Source organism: Aedes albopictus, chromosome 2, assembly GCF_035046485.1.
Source record: "Aedes albopictus strain Foshan chromosome 2, AalbF5, whole genome shotgun sequence".
NCBI classification, from domain to species: Eukaryota; Metazoa; Arthropoda; class Insecta; order Diptera; family Culicidae; genus Aedes; species Aedes albopictus.
Window position 1 is genome coordinate 473579626 of NC_085137.1, and position 23506 is coordinate 473603131.

A 23506-nucleotide genomic window follows, 5' to 3' on the forward strand; every position below is an offset into this window, starting at 1 on the left:
GCCTCAGAAAGCAAAAAAAAAAGTTGTAATCCTCACGTAGATTTAAATATGTGTAAAGTTTTGATGAGGTTTCTTCATTTCATTATGCAATTCAAATTTAATGAGGTGGGCCAAAATAGAAGCTCGCAATCCTTCAGGAGTTTTGATATTTCTTATATTTACTACAACAATTTTGAGTTCTGTTTGGCTCCTTTCGACAGAAAATACGTAGCTCTACGTAATTCAGTAGGCATTCATGTTTTATAGTGAAAACCTTCTTTTTTCGCTGAATTGTTCATCCACTTCCTAAAGGGATCCAAAATATCTCCCTTACCCTACCTAATACACGTACTGTCACACTTTCGTGTAGACTACCTCCCACCCCCCTCAAATGCTGGACGGTATTTTTGAACGTTCTCAAATTAGCTATAAGTTGCTTAACAAAGAAATTAAAAAAAATATTCTTTCCAGGTCGATAACACATTAAGGTCACGCTCAAAAGAAATCGCTCATTTTTTTTTCGTGTCAGACTTTTTTTAGAATTTTTTACTTCTTAACAGCGTACTGCAAGTAAAGAAAAAAAAACGGGCTCTTGGGCGATTTACTTCAAAGAATTCTTAACGTATCAAGATAAATCGTTAAAATTGTTTGAAACAACAAACCGCTCAGTTTATTGCAAACATAAGTCTAAATAGTCTGAAGTTAACATTTCTATTGGAATGCAAGACGGTAAGTCGCCAATTTTTCTTTGTTATGCATTAAAGTGTTCATTCTCCGGTATTGTTTTCTGTCAATCTAATTTTAAAAAAATGCCAGAATCCCGGGATTTTTCTAAATTTCAAGAAAATTATGAAAATTGCATAATTTTTCCAATCCAGTTGAAAAAGTACCTCTTTTTGCAATTTTTATTTCGTGCACGTTATTTTCTTCACACGAAATACTGTTTTATTTTTGTCTATTGCACTGAACAACATTTTTATGGACGAAAATCTTTCAGAAAAAAATGGAAATTATTAAAAATTTGAGAATCATTTCACAAAATAAAGCTCATCACTATGGTAAAATTCGTTTTGTCTTACACATTTTAAATAGAATCAATTAAATGGGTATCCAACTAGTTTCTTCCTCAAGGCCATAACCATTTTAAAGTAAATTAAAAAGTCAAATTTGATAAACTGACAATCCTTTGCTTTATTTCAAAGATTTGGGTAAAATACAATATTTTTGATGATTTCTGACATAGATTTCCCAAACAACATCTTGTTTTCAGTTTCAGTTGTCAGTGAATAACTGGAACTGAGGAAGATTACAAGTGGTAGTCGAAATACACGTATCTGTCAAAGGATAAGCAACATAGGGCGGAATTAAAAGGTACAAAACTGATTACACTCCTTCCAAGAGGGTATTTCTGCTTAAAGGGCTCGAAAAGTCAGTGCAAGATCTTGTTTTCGTTAAAATACACCGCGAAATGTCTGCTTCATTTAGAAAGATTGTATAAATGCTTTCGACAAATTATTTCTGACGAATCACAACATTGCAGTTGCGCACTTTTTTGGGTTAAAGATTTTGATTTCAAAAATTCAGTTTTTACGAGATTAGGTACGAGATTTTATGGTGTTTTCAAAATATATTACTTTGAATACAGGTCTTCAAATTTTGCCATGTCTTCGAAGATGTTTGAGGATATTTGAAGGACTTTCAGGAAAAAAAAGTGCACTAAGAGTGCACTCATCACGATCTATGCTAGATGTTATATAATTTAAATTCTCCAAAAACCTCACCCTTTTTTATCTATTTTTTTTTGTAAAAAGCTGACTTCTAGTCTCAAAATTAGCCAAGTAGCCCAGGACGGTCAAACGTCATTTCAATTAAACAAACCGTATTCGAGTTATTAGGTTTTTTATGCCCTTTTAAAAGTTAAATGAAAAATATTACAAAACAAATAACATGAAAAACATTTCAGATAGAAGCTCAAACATGAGAAAAATTTCATTTGAATTGAAAAAGGTCACTTCTACGTGATTCGTGCGCTGAGCTGAAAATACTCTATGTCCTATAGAATAGAATGTTAAGTTACTAATTTGATCCATCACACATCCGGATTCTAAACGCAATGTGCTGAGGCATCCACACTGAACATTTTAGGTATTTTTACTTTTTGGGAAGGTTCGAAGGGTTTAATGCACTGCTATACTTAACCCATTGCTACAATGAACAGTATAATTTTTCTTTCGAATGGAAAATGAAATGAGTATTTGATAATTATTGGTACAATCCGCTTAAGTACCTGACACCAGTATTCATGCAATATCATAAAATGTTGGATGTTTTAGATGGTTTTGAATAAAGAGTTTTAAAAATGGCCATCCGGGCTTACAATCTGCGATAGGTCACTCAAAAAAAAACAATCACATTCCATTTCAGAATCTGCACCACAGTGTAACCGAATCGAAAAAGAAAAAAAAAAGTGATCGTGAAGTGATTTGGCAACGTAACACACATCGCGCGAACAGCAAACTCGATCCAACCTCCAAAACTAGGCTAAATTAGTGCTGACAAGCGACCGCGCAGCGAGCAGCAGCGGTGACAACAAAAGGGTGGTGCAAGTTTTTTTTTTCCTAAAATAAGTTTGTAAACCCCGTTCGACGAGCCCCGGACGACCACGCCGCGACAACACTGCACCGGTTGTGGTTGTGCCAGTGGTGGTGCTGAAGGTGTGCTGAATTTCGCCGAATACCACCGATCAGCAGCAACCTCTCAAAATGAGCGTCGCGGAAAACTTTACCGATTTTTCGGCCGGATCCCGGTACGTGTTCCAGATGGCCGTGGAGGAGTACCACACCGGGCGGAACTGGTCCGGGCTGGTCGATCGCTACTGGCTGATCGTCGAGGAGCTGATTGCAGGTAGGTGCACGGGCACGGGTGATCATTGTTGGGTTGGGAAACATTTCCTCACACACGTTTCGTTTCTGGTGCGGTGCGGCGGGTGTGAGGCGAACCGTGAAGATCGTCCAGTCATCGTCGTCGTCGTCGTCGTCGTCGACGTTGTGGTTGGCCCGTGTGCGGGGTGTTGTTGAAATTATTTGCTGGGGTAAGCGCGAAAGGTGCCGGCGACCTACTGACTACCAGTGGCGGAAGAGATACATACCTTGCCGAATCTTTGTAAATATTTTGTAATCGTTTGACTTATATGGAGGGCAGCGCTTTGATGGAGCACTTTTGCGCGGAATTTTGCGGTTACCGAGAAGTTTACTGAGTTGAGATACTTTATGACACGTTGAGATGAGAATGAATATATGTCATCTGCAGTACTGCATGTTTTGTGTAATGAAACATATTTATCTCGTCCTCTCATGATTTACTAAGCTTTTTCTCCTCAGGACCGTGAAAAAAGTCTTGATTTCTCAACAATTATTCAAAGAATTTGAGTGAAAGCTACTGCGGAAATTATGTCACAAATACTCAACACAAATTTATTTATCTATATTGTTATTATCAGTGTTCTACGGGGTATGACTGGGTTTACGTAAAACTTGGTCTTTTTCGACTTTCAGTCACAGAAAAGCGTTAATTATTTTAGATCATTGCCAACGTTTCGATCCTGTGGTTGGGATCTTCATCAGGGTTCGATGTGAATCAACTTGTTTTCGCCGTGTGATCAACACGAAACGAAAACAAGTTGATTCACATCGAACACTGATGAAGATCCCAACCACAGGATCGAAACGTTGGCAATGATCTAAAATAATTAACGCTTTTCTGTGACTCAAAGCCGAAAAATACCAAGATATTCTCAGGTGGGTAGTCAGACTCCAAGAACTTATTTCTAGAATGCTAACTGAGTTTTTATAATTATTGCTATTCTCATGCATAAATTAAACAAATTCCGCTTAAAATCATAAAAAAATCCAGTGCCCATCAGAAAACTTTAAAGAGGATTCTAACAAATTGTACAGGAAAAATGTTGATCAGATCACTAATCCAACCGTATCCCGAGCAGAAAAGAATAGCAACAAAATGACATATCGAGGTATTAATCCTAAATAACATTATACCTCAATATGCCCTTCATTAGGTGGACAACAGAGGCAAAATAACAAAAATGAATACCATAATTTTGTATAAATTACACCTGGAAAGTAACAAGTGTTGTTATTTCAATGATGAATGCATACCATAAATTTCAATTGCTCTATTTGATATCCAGAAGGTATGAAATAACAAAGTAATAACATTTCTTGCTATTAAATTGATCATTTTTCTATAGCTCCATGATATAATAACAAATCTTGATCTTCAGTTATTTTCCCAGTTAAATCAAAAATACCTCATCAATACCTAACTTTGCTCAAATACCTCCAATTGTTATTGTCGTGTTCTCATAACATTGCGTAGAATAATAGAGCAATACCAACTTGAGGTATTAGAGCAAAGGTTGCTCTTTGCACGGTATTTGTAAGGTATGCCCTTCTGCTCGGGATTACGGTCTTCGGAAGAATAATTCACAAATGATTTTTCTACAAGAAGCGTTAATCGATTTGCATTAAGGAGACAAGGGGCGACCTCTGGGATTTTTTTTTTATCTGAAAATGTAACTTTTCCCATAGTAAATCCTATGTAAACTTTGCTTTGCTTGCGCTAAATTATAGTTTCACCAATTGCGCTGAAATTTTGCACAATTTATTTGGGACCTGAATGGAATCAAAACAGTTGACTGGAGCGAGAATTGGATTTTAATCCCATGCTATTAGACATACACCACCCCCCCCCCCCCCCCTTCCCTTTCACATTAGAGCCTACGTAGTTCTTGGACAAAGTCTTAGGTTATTTTGAACTTCATGCCCTCGAACATTAAGGGAATATTTAAGTGAAATCTCCTGAAAGTTATCAAGAATGTCTGGATTTTCCTACAAAAGTAAGTGGTTCAAAATACCTAGAAGTTTTTCACCAATATATCCAAAGCATGCTACTGAAATAAAAATAATAATTGTGGATTGATTTTTTTTTTCGAAAACCTTCACAAAATTTCCTGGTTTCAGGGGGTCTTTAAGGCATTTCAGAGGAATTCCAGGGAAGCTCTAGGGGGCCACACGCGGCTTTAAGGAGTTCCATGGACTTCAGGGGATTTTTGGGTTAAATTCGGTTTTAGAGACGTTTCAAGCACAGAGAAACAGACGAAGAACTCAGAACTAATTTTATAAAAAAAAAAATAAATAAGTTTCAAATGGTACCGTTTTTACTGCTCCCCCGGTCGATTTTTATAATGATTTTTTCTCACGAACACGTCGAAGCCCTGCATGAATACAACAGCGAAAGTTTTTTTTTGTTTCCGTTAACTCGATTCCAAGCCTATTCGTGACATACAAACACCATTCCATTTTTATGTATATACATAGATAATCGTCACGAAATCGTAATCACCCAATGCTAATTATTCCGTGTTTGGACAAGCCACCACTAGATGGCGGTAGTGATCAAACGTCAAACAGAAGTAAAAACGATTCCAGCGCCTCGACTGGTCAATTAACCAACTACCGAATATTTGAATCAACCGTTAAAAAGGTTATCGATGGGAAGCGAGTAGTGTGTGACGTCTGTTTCTCTGTGTTACAGAAGATTTCAAAGGCTCACATGGGTGTTCCAGAGGTGTGCCAGGAGCATTCCAGCGATCTTAAAGGAATTTCTGAGGTGTTTCAGGGAGTTTTGTGGGCGTTTCTTAGAGTTTAATGAGTGTTTCATGGAGTTTTAGAGGGTTTTAGAGGCATCCTTAGCGGAGGCGTTCCAGGGGATTCTAGATGGTTTCAAGAGGTCTCACGGACGTTTTAGAAGTGTTCCAGGGGTCTCTGGGGTGTTCCATGGGGTTTCGTGGGCGGTCCAGAGGTATTACATTATTTTTCAGGGGAGTCTCAGAAGGGTTTTAAAGGTGATCCAGGATGTTCTTGAGAGATTCTGAGGTGCAAGGAGCTTGAGTTGGCTTTGAGGGCTTTCCATGGGGATTTCTTGGGTGTTACGGGGTATTCCAGTGAATTTCAGGGGTTTCAGGAGCGTTCAAGAGGTTTTGAAGGAAGTTCAGGGGCGTTGCAGGGAGATTTAGATATTGACACTATAGATGCCATAGACTCATGGAGACATGGTTGAGCAATACAATTTTAGTGTGTTTTGTCGTTAGTTTTGAGTGTACCGAACGAAAGTGACATCTCGCAATTCATTGTCCCTATTGAAAACGTGATGTCGTCTTGATCATTTGGTTTGGTATTTATAGTGTTTGGCTTTGGTATCTATGGAGTTTATAGTTTCAGGGGGTCCCAGGAGCATTCCCGTGCCATTTCAGGGCATTTCAAGGGATTTCAAGTGCGTTCCATGGAGTTTTCAGTAAAATTTCAGGGCGTTTCAGTGGATTTCAGAAGGTTTCAGGAGCATTTCATGGTTAAGTGGTGTTCTGTGGGAATTGCAGAGACGTTCCAGGATGTTCCTGCGGGTTTGATAGAATTTCAAGAGCATTCTAGAGGTGTTCTAAGAAGCTTCAGGGGGTTTTGAGGGCGTTTCATGGAGTTTCAGAGATGTTTTGGGGTGTTTCAACGAGTTTCAGAAGCGTTCCAAAAGTTTCCATGGGGAACCCTCCTGGAATCCCCTTCATTTCATTTATTTAGTATTACATCAAGTTCAAGATAAAACTGAATCAAAAATATTTCTCCATAATACTGTAACTAGTGGGCGATCCCTGCCCAGCACTGGTGAGACCCCCCTCCTTCAACTGCCTCAGGGTCGGCGTACGCGCTTGACTATCGCGGCCAAGGAAACACTTAAACACTTCGATTGAACACAAACCCACTTTATTTCGCTTTCTACACAAACTAGGTACCTTTATTGACTACTTTCTTCCCACTTTCTTACTATCTATCTCCTACCTCTTTCTAGCTTCTTCTTCACTTTTGGCGGGGCCCCTTCTTCTGGTTCCGCTACTACACCTGCTCTTCCGTCTCTCCCGTGGTGTCCTTCGCTGCTTGTCGTCTTCCGTTGCGTTGAGTTGGGCGGCCGTTCCGTGCAGACCGAGTCGCGACGGTTGGTTGAGCGCGTGAACTCCAAGACACGCTTCCAAAATGGCCGCGCCTCTATTGTGTGGCGTCTGACTGGCCAACAATGGTCTATTCGGTCGACGGAGTGGCGTTCTTGATGGTTAGGCCAATCTCCGGACCACAGATGGTTCTAACGGGGTTAAGGTGTGCTTTCGGCAATCCTCCAAACTTGGTAGGGTAACACTATCACAGGTAAGCACTAGTTTTAAAACTGTAGCACAGGGGTCCTGGGTTATAGGGGTGATGCAGGCGGTTAGAATGGTAGGTGGTCTGAGCACAGAATAATCACGAAGTTACCTGGATGCTTTCCGTATTCTGCACTTCCGTTTTACTGGCTTTTAATTGAACCTCACTTCCACAGTGAATTTAAGAATATCCAAGGTGACTTGGTATTTCGTGGATAGCTAACACGTCCTTCGCTTTCAAAAGTTGCAAGCTAATTGCCAGTTAAGCGATGGCGGTTTTTGCGCGCTCCTTCGACCGTTGAAATTTCTCCTCCAATCTAATTTCGCCCCATCATGGCCCCTTTACACCACCCACAATGGCCGCCCAACATGCCCTTCTGCGATGCCTGGTGGTGAGTAGCGGAACTCCTAGCTGCGTTACATCACAGTGGGTGTTGGGTAGTGTGCAAGTTCAGACATTTAAGGACTTCCTGGGTACAAGATTACAACACAACGATAAACAAAATCACGATAATCTCACAAATCTTGGACACTTCAACACACCACTCGTTACAATACACGGTTCGTGGCTGCCATTCTCCATCCTCGGTCACGCCCGATGCTCGCCAAGTCACGTTCCACCTGATCCGCCCGTCGTGCTCTTTGCGCTCCATGAATTCTTGTGCCAACCGGATCTGTCGCGAACACCAACTTTGCAGGGTTGTTGTCCGGCATTCTTGCAACATGCCCTTCCCACCGTATCCTACCGGCTTTGGCCGCCTTCTGGATGCTGGGATCGTCGTAAAGTGCAGCGAGCTCGTCGTTCATCCTTCTCCGCCACACACCGTTCTCCTGCACACCACCGAAGATCGTTCTTAGCACGCGTCGCTTGAAAACTCCGAGTGCTTGTAGGTCCTCCCCGAGCATGGTCCATGTCTCGTGCCCGTAGAGGATCACCGATCTTATTAACGTTTTGTACATGGTGCATTTGGTGCGTGGGTGAATCTTTTTCGACCGTAGTTTCTTCTGGAGCCCGTAGTAGGCACGACTTCCGCTGATGATGAGCTTCCGAGTTTCACGGCTTACGTTGTTGTCAGCCGTCAGTAAGGATCCGAGGTAGACGAATTCCTCCACCACCTCGAAAGTATCCCGTCTATCGTAACATTACTACCTAGACGGATTCGGTCGTGTTCGGTTCCGCCTACCAGCATGTACTTTGTTTTTGAGGCATTCACCACCAGTCCGACCTTTGCTGCTTCGCGTTTCAGGTGGGTACAGCTCTGCCACCGTTCCAAATGTTCATGTCGTCCGCAAACCCGAGCAGAGGAAAATATCAAAATAATAGCAACGGAATCACAAAACCTGTTTTTATATCTCGGTTTGTTATTATTAACTTATTATGTCATCACCGTTTCATAACATGTTGTGTTGGGCAATCTTATTTTGTTATGATCGTGCTCTTGGTAGATTTCCTTTAAATTACATTTCAATAACATGTTTTGTTGTACCACAAGTTCAGTTATTATTGTGTCATTGAGACTGTACAAATATTTGATCATTAATGTAACAACATAACTAGCTTTGCAATCAAAACTACACCATTCGAGATTTTCGTTGTTCACAGCATTCCGTGAGGAACTGTAAATTAAAATATTATTTTGTCATCAGTTCCTCTTCTTACTGACATAGCCAGCTTAACAGCCTTTTGTTTTATAAGCACTTTGAAAAGTATACCTGTTTTTTTTTTGTTCCAGTTTCAGTTAGGTATGAATACGAAAATAGGTAGTACCGTCTACCCCCGTTGGTTTGACCTCATCTAATCTGAACACTTTTTAATTTGACCCCCTCTAATCTGCACATCGTTCAAACTAAAAATAATTCAAACGTCATTCTGCTTATGGAACGGAGTGAAACGGAACGCAGAATCAAAACAATACAGCAAAAAGGGTTACCATCATGTGTTTTTCGATGCCCACAGGGTTACTAGAAGTTCAAATTAGAAAATGAACCCCGTTGGTTTGCATGAGGTGTCGTTCAAACCAACGGGGGTAGACGGTAGTGTAATAGAGTGTTAGCCATTTTATGAAACATTTTGGATCAACTGGTGGAATTCAATGACTAACAACACATTTTTGACAAAAATGTAAAAAATAAGTCATCAGAAATTCTATTGATTATTTTTAGACATTTTATTTTTATTGATTTCACTGCATCGAGTCCACTAAGATTCACTTGGATAAATGTGTCAATCAATGAGGTATAATGTAAATTAATCTTATAAACAATGAACCACCTAATAAAGGGTTTCAAAACGTCGGTAGTTTTTTATCGTAAGTTGTTTGGAAAATTTTTGATAATAAATCGCTTGCGGCAACAATAGCGTCCCAATTATGAATGAAACATTTAAAAATAGATCCTATTTTTGCGTATCCCATTGAATACATACGGGACTTTGGAGGAGTTCCTATCCGCAACATTTTATTTTGAGATTGTTATCGATAACGTATTCATATCAAAATTTGTTATTGAAATATTTTAAAAATTCGCTGTTATTAAGTTGTTATTGAAACTAACAAAACATGTTATTAAACAGGTCTTCCAGGAACATTTTTTTGTTATGATATTCGTTATTTTGCCGCTTATGACAGACAAGTTTATAACAGGATATGTTATGTAAATAACATGAAAATAACTCTTTCCGCTACTCAGTTATTTTTCCAAAATAACACATTTTATTATGTTGTTGCTATTCCCTTCTGCTCGGGAAGCCCACAAATTGACCGGATTTAATGAAAATTGTTACCCGGCTGTTGAGCCCAGCTCGTCGCATCACACCTTCCAGAGCGATGTTGAAGAGTAGACATGAGAGTTCTTCACCTTATCGCAGTTCCCGGCGAGATTCGAATGAACTGGATAGTTCACCTGAAACCCTTACGCAGATTTGCACACCGTCCATCGTTGCTTTAATCAGTCTAGTCAGCTTCCCAAGAAAATCGATTTCGTCACTGATTCTCCATAGCTCTGCGCGGTCGATACTGTCGTATGCCGCTTTGAAGTCGATGAACAGGTGATGCGTAGGGACCTGGTATTCACGGCATTTCTGGAGGATTTGCCGTACGGTGAAGATCTGGTTCGTTGTCGACCGGCCGTCGATGAAGCCGGCTTGATAACTTTCCACGAACTCATTTGTTTTAGGTGACAGACGACGGAAGATGATCTGGGATAGCACTTTGTAGGCAGCATTCAAAATAGTGATCGCCCTGAAGTTCTCACATTCCAAATGGTCGCCTTTCTTGTGAATGGGGCAGATTACCCCTTCCTTCCACTCCTCCGGTAGCTGTTCTGTTTCCCAGATCATGACTATCAGCCGATGCAGACAGGTGGCCAACTTTTCTGGGCCCAACTTCATGAGTTCAGCTGCGATACCATCCTTACCAGCTGCTTTGTTGGTTTTGAGCTGGCGAATGGCATCCTTAACTTTCCTCAGCGTGGGAGTTGGTTCATTTCCGTCCTCCGCTGCACTGGCATCGTCGTTTCCTCCATTGCCGTGGCTCCCGTGCCTACGTTCTCCACGCCATTCAGGTGCTGATCGAAGTGCTGCTTCCACCTTTCGAACACCTCACGTCCGTCCGTCAAGAGGCCTCCGTCCTTATCCCTGCACATTTCGGCTCGCGGCACGAAGCCTTTGCGGGATGCTTTGAGCTACTGGTAGAACTTCCGTGTTTCTTGGGAACGGCACAGCAATTCCATTTCTTCACACTCCGCTTCTTCCAGGCGGCGCTTTTTCTTCCGAAAGATGCGGGTCTGCTGTTTCCGCTTCTGTTTGTAACGTTCCTTGTTCTGTCGGGTCCTTGCTGCAGCATTACCGCCCGCGCTGCGTTCTTCTCCTTCAAAACTGTTCTGCACTCTTCGTCGAACCATTCGTTCCGTAGATTCCGTTCCACGTACCCGATGGTGCTCTCTGATGCGTCGTTGATGGCTGCTTTAACTGTACTCCAGCAGTCCTCTAGAGGGGCCATAAAGAAGAAGAAGAGGAAGTGGAGGTAGGTCGGCCACATTCTAGGCAGGGGCCGAAACGAAATCTGCTAGCAAGCGTTAGCAGGACATCGCAGCAGTAGCAGACCAAGAGGCTCATGGCGGCGCAGCCTCCACAAAGAAATAAAGGAATTCGGCAGGACTCAAATCAGAAGAAGAGAGAAGAAGGTGAATTCTCATCTAAACGTATGTATAGACTCAACGAAAAGAATAGAGTCAAAATGTTGCTGGTTTTCTGTTAGCATCGTTTAAGTAGAGCTCTGCTGTTTTTTTTTAATTTAATTTGAAGAACCGACCTTTGATTCTAATCCTTCTTATTGTTCATGATTTCTCACCCACCTCCTTATATCAGCACTGCAACCTCAAAAATTCAAAACAAATGTGAACAAACCGGTCGTGATCAGTGATAACATTATGCGTCGCTCGAATTTGATCCCATCTGACTTTGCCCGTAGGCCATCCAAAAAATAAAAGCGGGCTCTAATAATGGGAAACAAATCAAAAAACGATTTGCGTGTCTCAAGCATCAGTAGTGTCTGAGTAGTCCCATAGTAAGTTGTAACTGTTGTACATTGCAACATCTGCACCAGGGTTGACTCGCTTGTAAACAGATAGACAGCATGTGTCGAAGCAGCAAGCCTTTTTTTCCTCCGCAACGCTTACGTATCAATTTTGTTCCTCTTACTTCTATCCATCACACCTGACCGTGGACATTGATTTCGTTCGAAAAATTGATGCTTTTACGACTGGTAGCGGTGCGGTGGTTGGTTCGTAGCAGCCTGTATGGTATCTAAATCTTAGTGGTGGCTGATGGTTAGTTGGTTGGCAGCATAGTTGGCAAGGTTCGACGCCACCACCACCACCGTCTGCCCGTTCGTTTTTGCCGTCGTTGTCGATTGAGAAACGATTTAAAAACACATTTTTTCCTAGTGGAGGTCAATTCCACCACAACCGGCTTTTGTGCGTGAAGCTGGGAATGTAGACTGAATAGTTTTGTCTTGATGTAGGAGACGTTTTCTTCTCAAAGGAATAACTTTATATATTTTACAAATATTTGTAAACCATTGTTCGACGGATAATTAAAAACTATACATTATATGTAATGGAACTCACACAGTAAAACAAACATGTTGTACACGTTTCAATTGGCGGGTTTGTCAAAACAGTTTCGTATTTTGTATTGTTTTGGTTAGGCCGTTTTTCCTTAACAAATGCAAATTTTGCAAATTATTCATCCTTTCATGCAAGACTTTTTTATACGAATTGTTTAGAAGTAGAATTGTAAAATATCACCGTATTATCGTTCAAACGGGTCCTTTTTTCTCAACACTATGCGTCGATAAAACGCATTGTGCGGTCCGGCATATCCAAAAGCGCCATCAGGAAACGGCAATCATAAACATACCGAACATTGCCGTCACGTCAAGTTAGGGTTCAATGCGAGTACTTAACCTTTCTCGGGATTGATTCTCCTCACTTGGCGCCCCGCCTCGGCAGGTAAGCGCACCCGAACACTGCAAGACGAACAAACGGGTTTTCTGTTTGCGTATGTGCCTCTGTCTGTTGTACAAGCGCTTGATCCGGCAACAATTGCACTGCCCAAATCAGAGCTTTCGCGCCGTAGCCGGTACCTGCTTGCCTGCTGCCGGCAAAACAGCTGATTTATTGTCGTCGAAGCGGATTTACCTAACGTGTGCGCGGGGTAATGCATGTGCTTGCATAGCATTCTCCAATTACCGTTTGATCATTGTTGTAAGGGGCAGACAAAAACGCTGCTCGGTTTCTACAGTGTTGACAACAACAGGAAGCTTGAGGTCTTTTTATCACACCAGCAGCGATCGGAGCAAATCGCGATCTTCCTGTGGCAGTAGTACTCAAACAAGCCAAAACAGTACATAGCAAGTATTTCTACCTGAATGCATCTCTACATGCTTTGACAACAATTATCACGTGGTTGGGAAATTCCAACTTTGCAGGGTTGTTGCCCGGCATTATTGCAACATGCTCTGCCCACCGTGTTCTTCCAGCTTTGACCACTTTCAATATGCTGGGTTCGCCGTAGACTGCAGCAAGCTATTGGTTCATACGTCGTTGTCAGACATCATTCTCTTGCACACCGTTGAAGATCGTCTTTAGCAAGCATCACTTGAAAACTATGAGGGCTTGCGAGTTCTTTTTGAACATGCATTGGTGTTGCTAGAGGGGGGGGGGCTGAGGGGCTAGCCGAAACACCGCATACCGCTGATATCGAAACCGTGCTTAAAAATATTTTGAGTAGAACAGTTTTTGAGTTTTAGCTCATTATCGAGTTTTACAATTTTTTTAAATATGGAATTTACTAAAACTCAAATATCTTGTGTTTTGTTCAACCAATTTCAAAACTTTTTCCATAAATTAAAAGCGTAATATATTGCCTTTTGATCTTCTGAATGCAGGATTTGTGTCAGATTGATGAAAATCGAGATATTGGCGAGTTTAAGGGACGATCTCCTTAAATTTTTGCAAAATTTCCAAAAATATATGAAGAAATGTATTTTTTTCGATAAGAAAAAATAAATTTAAAAATTCCTTCACAACGTTTATTTGACATATCATATGTAGGCGAGTTACAGTAAAAAATCATCTCAATCGGAGCATTGATTACGGAGAATGAGATGTATGAAGTGAGCGAATTTGCGTAAAAATAGAACAAAAATCGATTTCAATTCATCAATCTTGTATGGAAAGTCGAAAAAATTTCCGCTCTACTGTATTTTTTTCCCTTCCCGTTTTCGAACTCAGAGCATTATTCTACACCAAAAACGATCATCAGCTTACCGAGTTCAAAAATGCTGTAAACTAGTGATATTGTTAAATGCTTCCTTGTGGAATTTAAGTATCATGTGGAAAAAAATCTGGTAGACTTCGCAATTGAATATCAGCAGAAGCTTTTGAACCTCTAAAAAAATAGATTTTTTTTATTATTATCGTACAAATTGGTACGAAGGTTCTCAGAATTTGATGAAATTCCCTGGGTGTGGAAAGAATTCCTGGGTGTGGAAATTCCTGGAGGACTCCCTGAAGAAATTCCTGGATGAATTCCTGCAACAAACCTTGGAAGAAATCCTGATGTAATCCCTGGATGAATTCCTGGAGGATTCCCTGGAGGAAATCTGGGAGAAATTCCTGGAGAAATATCTGAAGAAAGCTCTCGAGGAATTCTTGGAGGAATACTCAGAGAAATTTCTGGAGAAGTTCTTGGAAGAATTCCTGGAGGAATTCTTAGAAAAATCCCTGGAGGAATTCTTGGAGGAATCCCTGAAGCAAATTTTGGAGGAATACCTGGAGGAACTTCTGGAAAAATTACAGGCGGAATCCCAGGATGAATTCCTGGAGAAATCCGTGAAGCAACTTCTGGAGGAAATCCTGCAGGAACTTCTAGACAAATTCTTGGTGGAATCCCTGAAGAATCTTGGAGGAATTTCTGAAAGTAAACCTGGAGGAATTCTAGGAAAAATCGCTAGAGGAATTCTTGAAGGAATCCCTGGAGGATTTTCTGAAGGAATACTTTGAGGATTTCCTGGAGGTATATTTGGAGAAATTCTTAGACGAATACCAGGAGCAATCCCAGGATAAATTCCTAAATAAATTCCTGGTGGAACCTCCAGAGGAATTCTGGGAATGACCTCTGGTAGGATTCCCAGAGCACTGGCGTAGCCACGGGGGGGGGGGGGGGGGGGGGGTTTAGGGTTAAAACCCCCCCAGAGCCAAAATTTGTAGAACAAATTTTTAGTATAAAACGCATTGCCACGAAAACAATTTTCGGCTGCGCCGCTATTTTTAAGTTACGAATTCAATTCCTCATTACTGTTTACAAATTGTAAGTGTCAAATCAAAAAAGGTATCATTGACCGTTGAAAACCCCTCCCAGAGACAATTTCTGGCTACGCCACTGTCCCAGAGCAATCCCTAGAAAAAATCCTTGAGAAATCTGGAGGAATTCCTGAATAAATCCGTGGAGGTATTATTAAAGTAATTTCTGGAGGAAACCGTGAAGGAATCCCTGGAGGAATTCCAGAAGAATTTGCTGGAGGATTTCCTGAAGAAATTCCTGTAGCAAACCCCAGAAGAAATCCTAAAGGAGTCCCTGGATGCATTTGTGGAGGATTCCTTAGAGGAAATCTGGGAGGAATCTCTGGAGAAATTTCTGAAGAAACCTGTTGAGGAATTCCTGGAGGAATCCTTAGAGAAATTTTAGGAAAAAAATCTTGGAAGAATTCCTGGGGATTTCTTGTAAACACCCCTAGAGGAATTCCTGGAGGAATCCCTGAAGCGACTTCTGGAGGAATCTCAGGAAGAATGCCTGGAGGGAGGTACTTATGGACAAATTCCTAGCGGAATCCTGGTATTCCTCGAAAACTCCTTGAAGAAATTTCGTAAAACTATCCGTGGAATTCCGGGGGGAATATCTTAAGGAATTCTAGAAGGAATCCTTGGAGTAATTTCTGTAGAAATTCGTAGAGAAATCCTTTAAAGATTACCCAGAAGAATTTCTGGAGGAATTCCAAGAGGAATTCTCGTAGGAATTTCTGGAGAAATCATCGGAGGAATTCCTGGAGGATATCTGGAAGAAACCGAAGAGGAATCGCTGGGGAAATTTCTGAAGAAATTCCTAGATAAATTCCTAGAGGAATTTCCAGGGGAATTTTTGGAAGAATTCCAGGAGGAATTCCATCAAGGAGTTAATTAAATAATTAAATAAATAATTCCAACAAGGAATTCCCAGATGAATTCCTGAAGGAATCGTGGAGGAAACCCTTGCAGAATTCCTGAAGGACTCCCTGAAGAAATTCCTGGATGAATTCCTGCAGCAAACCTTGGAAGAAATTCTGAAAGAATCCCTGGATGAATTCCTAGAGGATTCCCTAGAAGAAAACTGGGAGGAATCCCTGGAGAAATATCTGAAGAAAGTTCTTGAGGAATTCCTGGAGGAGTACTCAGGTATCAGGGTATCAGTAGGTCGGCTCTAGAGGCACGTTCTCCTCCATTCGGGAAATTTGTGCCATCGCCATGAACACGAGCCTATTCATCATTTACCTGACGGAGAAGGGAAGGAAAAAGGATAGGACATGGGAAAGGACAGGTAAGGGAATAGGGTCGTCATACTCGCAAAAGCGTACCACAATGGGTTCACATAGCGTCCTGAAAAGGACACTGTAATAACGCATAAGCGTGCCACAATGGGTTCAAACAGCGCCCTGAGAAGGGCACTGTGATAATGCATAAAGCGTAAAGAGAGCCTATAGCTCTTTACCACAGCTGGTCAAGAACAACAGAACATCCTGAAGATTCAGGTTTCTGAAGTCAGTTTCACTTAATAAGTGTTTCCCGAGTACTCGGAAACGCAATTGCGCAAAAGCTGGACAGTTACATATTAAATGATACGAAGTTCCATAATCGGATTCACAGCTATCACATGCAAATGAATCAGCTTGCTGAATATTCGCCATGTGATAACTGAGTCGGCAGTGGCCAGTCAATGCTTTGACCAGCATGCTGCAATTCTGCTTTGACAGATTTGTTAGATACTTTGCCACCCCTAGAGATGGCTCAGTACAATACAATTTTGTTTGACGACATGACTCCAAACTATTCCAGTATTGTTTGTGCTGAGTGGCAGCCCAGGTGTCAATCTGAAGCTTCACCCAACACTTGGATACCGGAATAGCTGGCTCAGGGCCAATGAAGTCATGTGATGCTCCAGTGCGAGCTAACTCATCAGCCAATTCATTTCCAGCGATGGAAGAATGGCCAGGTACCCATACAAGGTGAACAGCGTTTGCTGAATTCAGCTCCTCAATTTGAGTTCGACAAGCGATAACTATCTTCGACCTGGAGTTGGCCGAAGCAAGTGCTTTAATAGCAGCCTGGCTATCTGAACAGAAGTATATTACTTTGCCCATTACGTGCTGCTGAAGTGCTGATTGCACTCCGCACATAAGAGCAAAGATTTCGGCCTGAAAAACGGTGCAGTGTCTGCCAAGTGAATAAGACTGATACAGCCTTAGCTCACGAGAATAAACACCAGCACCTGCTCGACCTTCGAGAAGGGAGCCATCAGTGTAACATACGATGCCGTCTGAAATACTTCTCTCCAGATAACCAGATGTCCACTCTTCCCGGGAAGGGAATTTCGTGGAAAATGTCCTATACGGAAAATTACAAGCAATTGTAAGATCACTTGGAGCAAGGACAACTTTGTCCCAATTCACCAAGAGTGGAAACAACGAGGTGTGTGTTGAACTGCGGTTCACAGGAGTTTCCTCTAGTAAACCGAGTACCCATAGGCGGTAAGTGCAAGAAAGTGCTTCTTGTTTGAGATGAATGTGTAGTGGGGCAACGTCAAAGAGAACTTCGAGCGCTGCCGTGGGAGTTGAAGAGAACGCTCCAGACATCGCCATTAAGCACATCCTTTGGAGATGGCCTAACTTTGATTGGACCGTTCTCACTTCGCCCTTTTGCCACCACACAAGACATCCATAGGCCAATATTGGCCGAACAACAGTTGTGTAGATCCATTTGATATACTTGGGTTTTAGACCCCAAGTTGTACCAAAGGTTCGCCGGCATTGCCCGAAGGCCATACAAGCTTTCTTGATTCTGAACTCAACATGAGGTGTCCAGGAAAGCTTGGAATCAAGAATGACTCCAACGTACTTTACCTGTTCAGTCACATTGATTTCAGAATCAAAGAGACGTAAAGTTCGAACACCATTACGGTTGCGCTTTTCCGTGAAAAGAACAATAGATGTTTTACTCGGATTTACCGAAAGGCCATATTGGCGACACCAACCCTCAACTACCTGAAGAGCGTTTTGCATCAGGTCGAAAAGGGTGCTGATGCACATACCGACTAACAATGTTAGGTAGTCGTCGGCAAAACCATAAGTAGGAAAACCGCTATTATTGAGTTGCCTCAATAGCGTATCTGCTACGAGATTCCATAAAAGTGGTGATAAGACTCCCCCTTGGGGGCATCCACAAACACTCAATTTCCTAATCGCCGCTTGACGCAATGTCGAGAAGAGATGTCGGTTTTTGAGCATTTGGTGAATCCAATTGGAAATCATTGGAGATATACCATGACCCCGTGCGGCTTCCAATATGGCATCGAAAGGCACGTTGTCAAAGGCACCCTCTATATCTAAGAAAACACCCAAACAAGATTGCTTTTGAGCGAATGCCTTCTCGATATCGTAAACAACTTTGTGTAAAAGAGTCACAGTGGACTTTCCAGATTGGTAAGCATGTTGGTTCACATGAAGAGGCACATTGGCCAGATGAACATCACGGATGTGATGATCGACTATGCGTTCTAAGCATTTCAGAAGAAAAGAGGTCAAACTGATAGGTCTGAAGCTCTTTGCTTCTTCATACGACGCGCGACCCACTTTCGGAATAAACTTCACAGTAATATCCCGCCAGGATTTGGGAATATACCCTGTAGCAAAACTGCAAACAAGTAGTTGTTTCAAAACATGTTTGAAATGATCAAATCCCTTCTGAAGCAAAATAGGATAAATCCCATCTGCCCCAGGAGATTTGAAAGGAGCAAAGCTATTAAGTGCCCATTCAATCGATTCTAAAGTTATGATACTCCGAGCCGAAGCTAAAGAATCATAACTACAAGAAAAGACATCAGGTTCATCCGAAGATGTAATATCCACACATCCGGGGAAGTGTGTACTGAATAAACATTCTAAAACTTCCTCATCAGAGGAAGTGAAATCACCATTTGGCAAACGAAGTTCGTTCACTTGAAAATCCTTAGATTTTGCAAGGATTTTGTTCAATCGACTGGCTTCACTCAGACTGGAAACATTTGTACAAAGGTTTTTCCAGCCGGATCGTTCAGCAGACCGAAGAGCTTTCTGGTAGGCCTTGCGAGCCGACCTGAAAGCCTCCGATCCAGCCGAACGTCGTCTGTTCCAACTCTTTCTACATTGTTTCCTGAGCTTCGCCAGATCGGAGTTCCACCAAGGGGTTCCTCTTGTGGTCTTCACAGACCGCAAAGGGCAGGCTTCTTCAAAAGCTTCCATGATGAAGGCCGTTGTAGTATCAACGGCATCATCTAAATCACTTGGAGTGTCAATTGATGGTGAGTATCCATGAAATTTGGCTGCAACCAAATCGGTAAAGAGATCCCAGTTGGTTGACCGGGGATTCCTGAAACGCAAAGTTTGCGAAGTAACATTCACATGTTCAAACAAGATGTAACGATGGTCAGATAAAGATTCTTCATCTGACACATGCCAATTGGTCAGCTCATGACTAATTCTGCTAGAGCAAAGCGTTATGTCTAACACTTCCTCTCTACCAGATACCATAAAGGTTGGGCGGTTGCCTATGTTAAGTAATCCAAGATCTGTACTACTCAAGTATTCCATCAAACTGGAGCCTCTCAAATTGATGTCTGAGCTGCCCCAGATTATATGGTGAGCATTAGCATCACTACCAACAATTAGCGGAAGGCCTTTTGAAGTGCAGTATGCAATGACTTGCTTGAAAGCATCCGTAGGGGATGGTTCATCATGCGGTAAATAAACCGAACAATAAACGTATTTCCTGTTGAGGTTTCCAACAGATACATCTATTGTGATAGCACATACATCTCTGGTAGTTAGTTCAGAGATGAGTGTAGCAACGATTGCGTTGTTGACAAGCACACATGCTCGAGGCATGACACGTGAGTTTGCCATTTCATTTTTACTGAAAGTAGCAAACACCGGATTCACAAGGTTTCCTAAATAGAAATTCCCCTTACGAAAGTAAGGTTCTTGGACTAACGCCACTTGGGCTGTACCATTTTGCATAAGTCCAGCGCCACTCGTTTGCTTCTGTTGTTTCCAAGATCTCACTGACACGAAATGCAACAAATTGCGTGTATCGCCGGTGGTCGGAGTTCAGCCAACAGAGTACGTCACGCGAGTCGGTCCAGTAGTACTTCCGGGATATTTCTATGGACAGGGAATCCGTGACCGTATGAGCCAACCTAGCACCAATTACTGCAGCCTGTAGTTCTAATCGAGGAATGGACACGAACTTAAGCGGAGCAACTCTTGTCTTCGCGGCCACTATTCTACATGTGATGGTCCCATTCCTTATGAAACGCAAAAATGCGATGGCTGACATTCCGTTTTCGCTGGCGTCAGCAAATATATGGAGTTCTGCTTCCTCTTCGGAATTTTGGAGTAATGCCCGGTAACATCTTGGAACTTGAACTTGTTCTACCTGAGGAAGTATTTTCAACCACTGTTGCCACTTAGTGAACGTGTCATCTGTGATCTCCTGATCCCATTGCACTCCAGATCGCCACACTTCTTGTAACAGAACCTTCAGGAACATGAGAAAATGAGCGATCAGCCCAAGAGGGTCAAATATCGACATCAGCACCCGCAAAATTTCTCGCTTTGTTGGGCGTCTAACGCCTTCTAGAAGAGCACGATCATATCGATTCCACCCGACCTTGTATGTAAACGAGTCTGTTGCCGTACACCACCACATGCCCAAAACTTTCTCTGTGCTGATTTCTGGTGACAAGTCCAAGTCTTTTTCGTTCTTCCCCTTTTCGTTTAGGGCCTTTAAAACAGCAGGTGAATTACTGATCCAATTCCGGATCTCGAATCCTCCTTTTTGGTGGATTTCCTTCACTTCTTTCGCTGTTCTCACCGTTTCATCTTCGGTTTGCAGACTAACGAGCATGTCGTCCACGTAATGTTTCTTCTGGATGACTGCTGCAGCTTTCGGATATTCTCCAGCGTAACGCTCTGCATTGATATTCATTACATATTGAGCGCAACTAGGTGAGCAGCAGGCTCCAAAGGTCATTACCTGCATTACGTAGACCACCATATCTCCCTGCTCGTTCCACCACAGGAATCGCTGACACTGTTGATCATCTTCCTTAATACGCACTTGGTGAAACATTTCTCGTATGTCTCCGGTAAGGCCAACTCTATTTTCTCGGAATTGCAGTAGTATGGACAGTAGTGAACAAAGTTGATCTGGACCCTTCAGTAAAGCTGAGTTTAGAGAAACGCCGAAGGAACATGCAGCACAATCCCAAACTAATCTCACCTTGTCTGGTTTATTCGGGTTTTTCACCGGAAAGATTGGCAGATACCACACTCTGGAATATCGTCGTCCAAGTTCGTCCTCCGAGAGCTGCCGAACATACCCTTTTGAAACGTAGTCCGCTATCATTCTGTGTAGCGTTTGCGCTAATTGTGGGTCCTTAGCGAGACGTCTTTGTAAACAATGAAGTCTTTGCAAAGCCATAGTGTAGTTGTCGGGTAGCCGAAAGTTGTCATAGCGCCACAGTAGTCCTGTTGTGAAACGCCTTCCATCATAGGTAGTTAGTTGCTTCAAGAGATCTTGAGCTCGCTGGTCTTCAGAGGAGAGTAGAAGTTTTTCTGGTTTTGTTATGCCGATACTGTCCAAGGTGAAATGCCTTTTCACCGCCTGATGTAGTTCGTCTTCTTTTGTTGCATCACACGCGCACACGTGAAATGTATAATGGACCAAGTTGCCTACGTCGACGTCTTCCACACTTTCTCCACCGCATACTGTCCAACCTAACCGTGACTTTACAGCTACTGGTTCGCCGGTGTTTCCTTCCCTGCTCTTGAGTACCAGGCTGACTTGTACATGCTTCATTCCGATGAGGATTCTTGGCCGAGCGTCGTGGTAGGATTCCAGAGGAAGTCCCTTAAGATGTGGATACTTATGGCACAACTCCTCAACATTTAGTGTCTGATGTGGAAGCAGCAACTCTTCAACAGTCCTCACTCCGGCCAGCTGGAAGTTCTTTGCTTATCGTCACTGCCTTCGTTTTCCGGTTCCCTGCCAACTGTCAGCGCAAACTACGTAAGGAACCGATTGTCACTGGACCACTAACGACAGAAGAATTAGTTTCTGCTGAAGTTTATGTTCTACGATCTGCCCAACGCGACGGCTATCCGGAAGAAATCGCTCTTCTGGAAAAAACGCAGCAGAACTCCAGCAACTCGAGAACATTACCAAAGCAGAGTAGTATCTTCAAGCTATCGCCATGGATAGATAACAGGGGAATCATGCAAAAGAACAAGAAATTTCTGAAGAAATTCCTAGATAAATTCCTAGAGGAATTTCCAGGGGAATTTTTGGAAGAATTCCAGGAGGAATTCCATCAAGGAGTTAATTAAATAATTAAATAAATAATTCCAACAAGGAATTCCCAGATGAATTCCTGAAGGAATCGTGGAGGAAACCCTTGCAGAATTCCTGAAGGACTCCCTGAAGAAATTCCTGGATGAATTCCTGCAGCAAACCTTGGAAGAAATTCTGAAAGAATCCCTGGATGAATTCCTAGAGGATTCCCTAGAAGAAAACTGGGAGGAATCCCTGGAGAAATATCTGAAGAAAGTTCTTGAGGAATTCCTGGAGGAGTACTCAGAGAAATTTCTGGAGAAATTCTTGGAAGAATTTCTGGAGGGATTCTTAGAAAAATCCCTGGAGGAATTCTTGGAGGAATCCCTGAAGCAATTTATGAAGGAAATCCTGCAGGAACTTCTGGAAAAATTCTTGGCGGAATCCCTGGAGAAATTCCTGGAGGAATTTCTGAAAGTATACCTCTAGGAATTATTGGAGAAATAACAAGAGGAATTCTCAAAGTAATACTAGGAGAAATTTCTGAAGGAATAATTTGAGGATGTCCTGGAGGAATCCTTAGAGAAATTCCTGGACGAATTCCAGGATAAATTCCTAAATGAATTCCTGGTGGGATTTCTAGAGGAATTCTGGGAAAGACCTCTGGTAGAATTCCCGGAGCAATACCTAGAAAAAAAAATCATTGAGAAATCTGGAGGAATTCCTGAATAAATCAGTGGAAGTATTATTAAAGCAATTCCTGGAGGAAACCCTGAAGGAATCCTTGGAGGAATTCCAGGAGAATTTGCTGGAGGACTCCCTGAAGAAATTCCTGTAGCAAATCTTTAAAGAAATCCTGAAGGAGTCTTTGGATGCATTTCTGAAGGATTCTCTAGAGGAAGTATGAGAGGAATCCCTGGAGAAATTTTTGAAGAAACATTTTGAGGAATTCCTGGAGTGATCCTTAGAAAATTTTCGGAGAAATTCTTAAAAGAATTCCTAGGGATTTCTTGGAAAAACCCCAAGAGGATTTCCTGGAGGAATCCCTGAAGCGACTTCTGAAGGAATCTCAGGAGGAATGCCTGG

General features: G+C 42.1%; 1 protein-coding gene across 1 annotated transcript in view; it reads left to right on the plus strand.

Annotated features, from left to right (window-relative positions):
• The window catches only part of LOC109414815 (elongation of very long chain fatty acids protein 7), a 125627-nt gene that overhangs the window by 7574 nt on the left and 94547 nt on the right, over positions 1-23506 (plus strand). Inside the window, exon 2 of the mRNA XM_029856124.2 lies at positions 2404-2883. Within this exon, the coding sequence (XP_029711984.2) occupies positions 2742-2883 (142 nt within the window). The 5' untranslated portion in view covers positions 2404-2741. The remainder of the gene's footprint in view (positions 1-2403; positions 2884-23506) is intronic.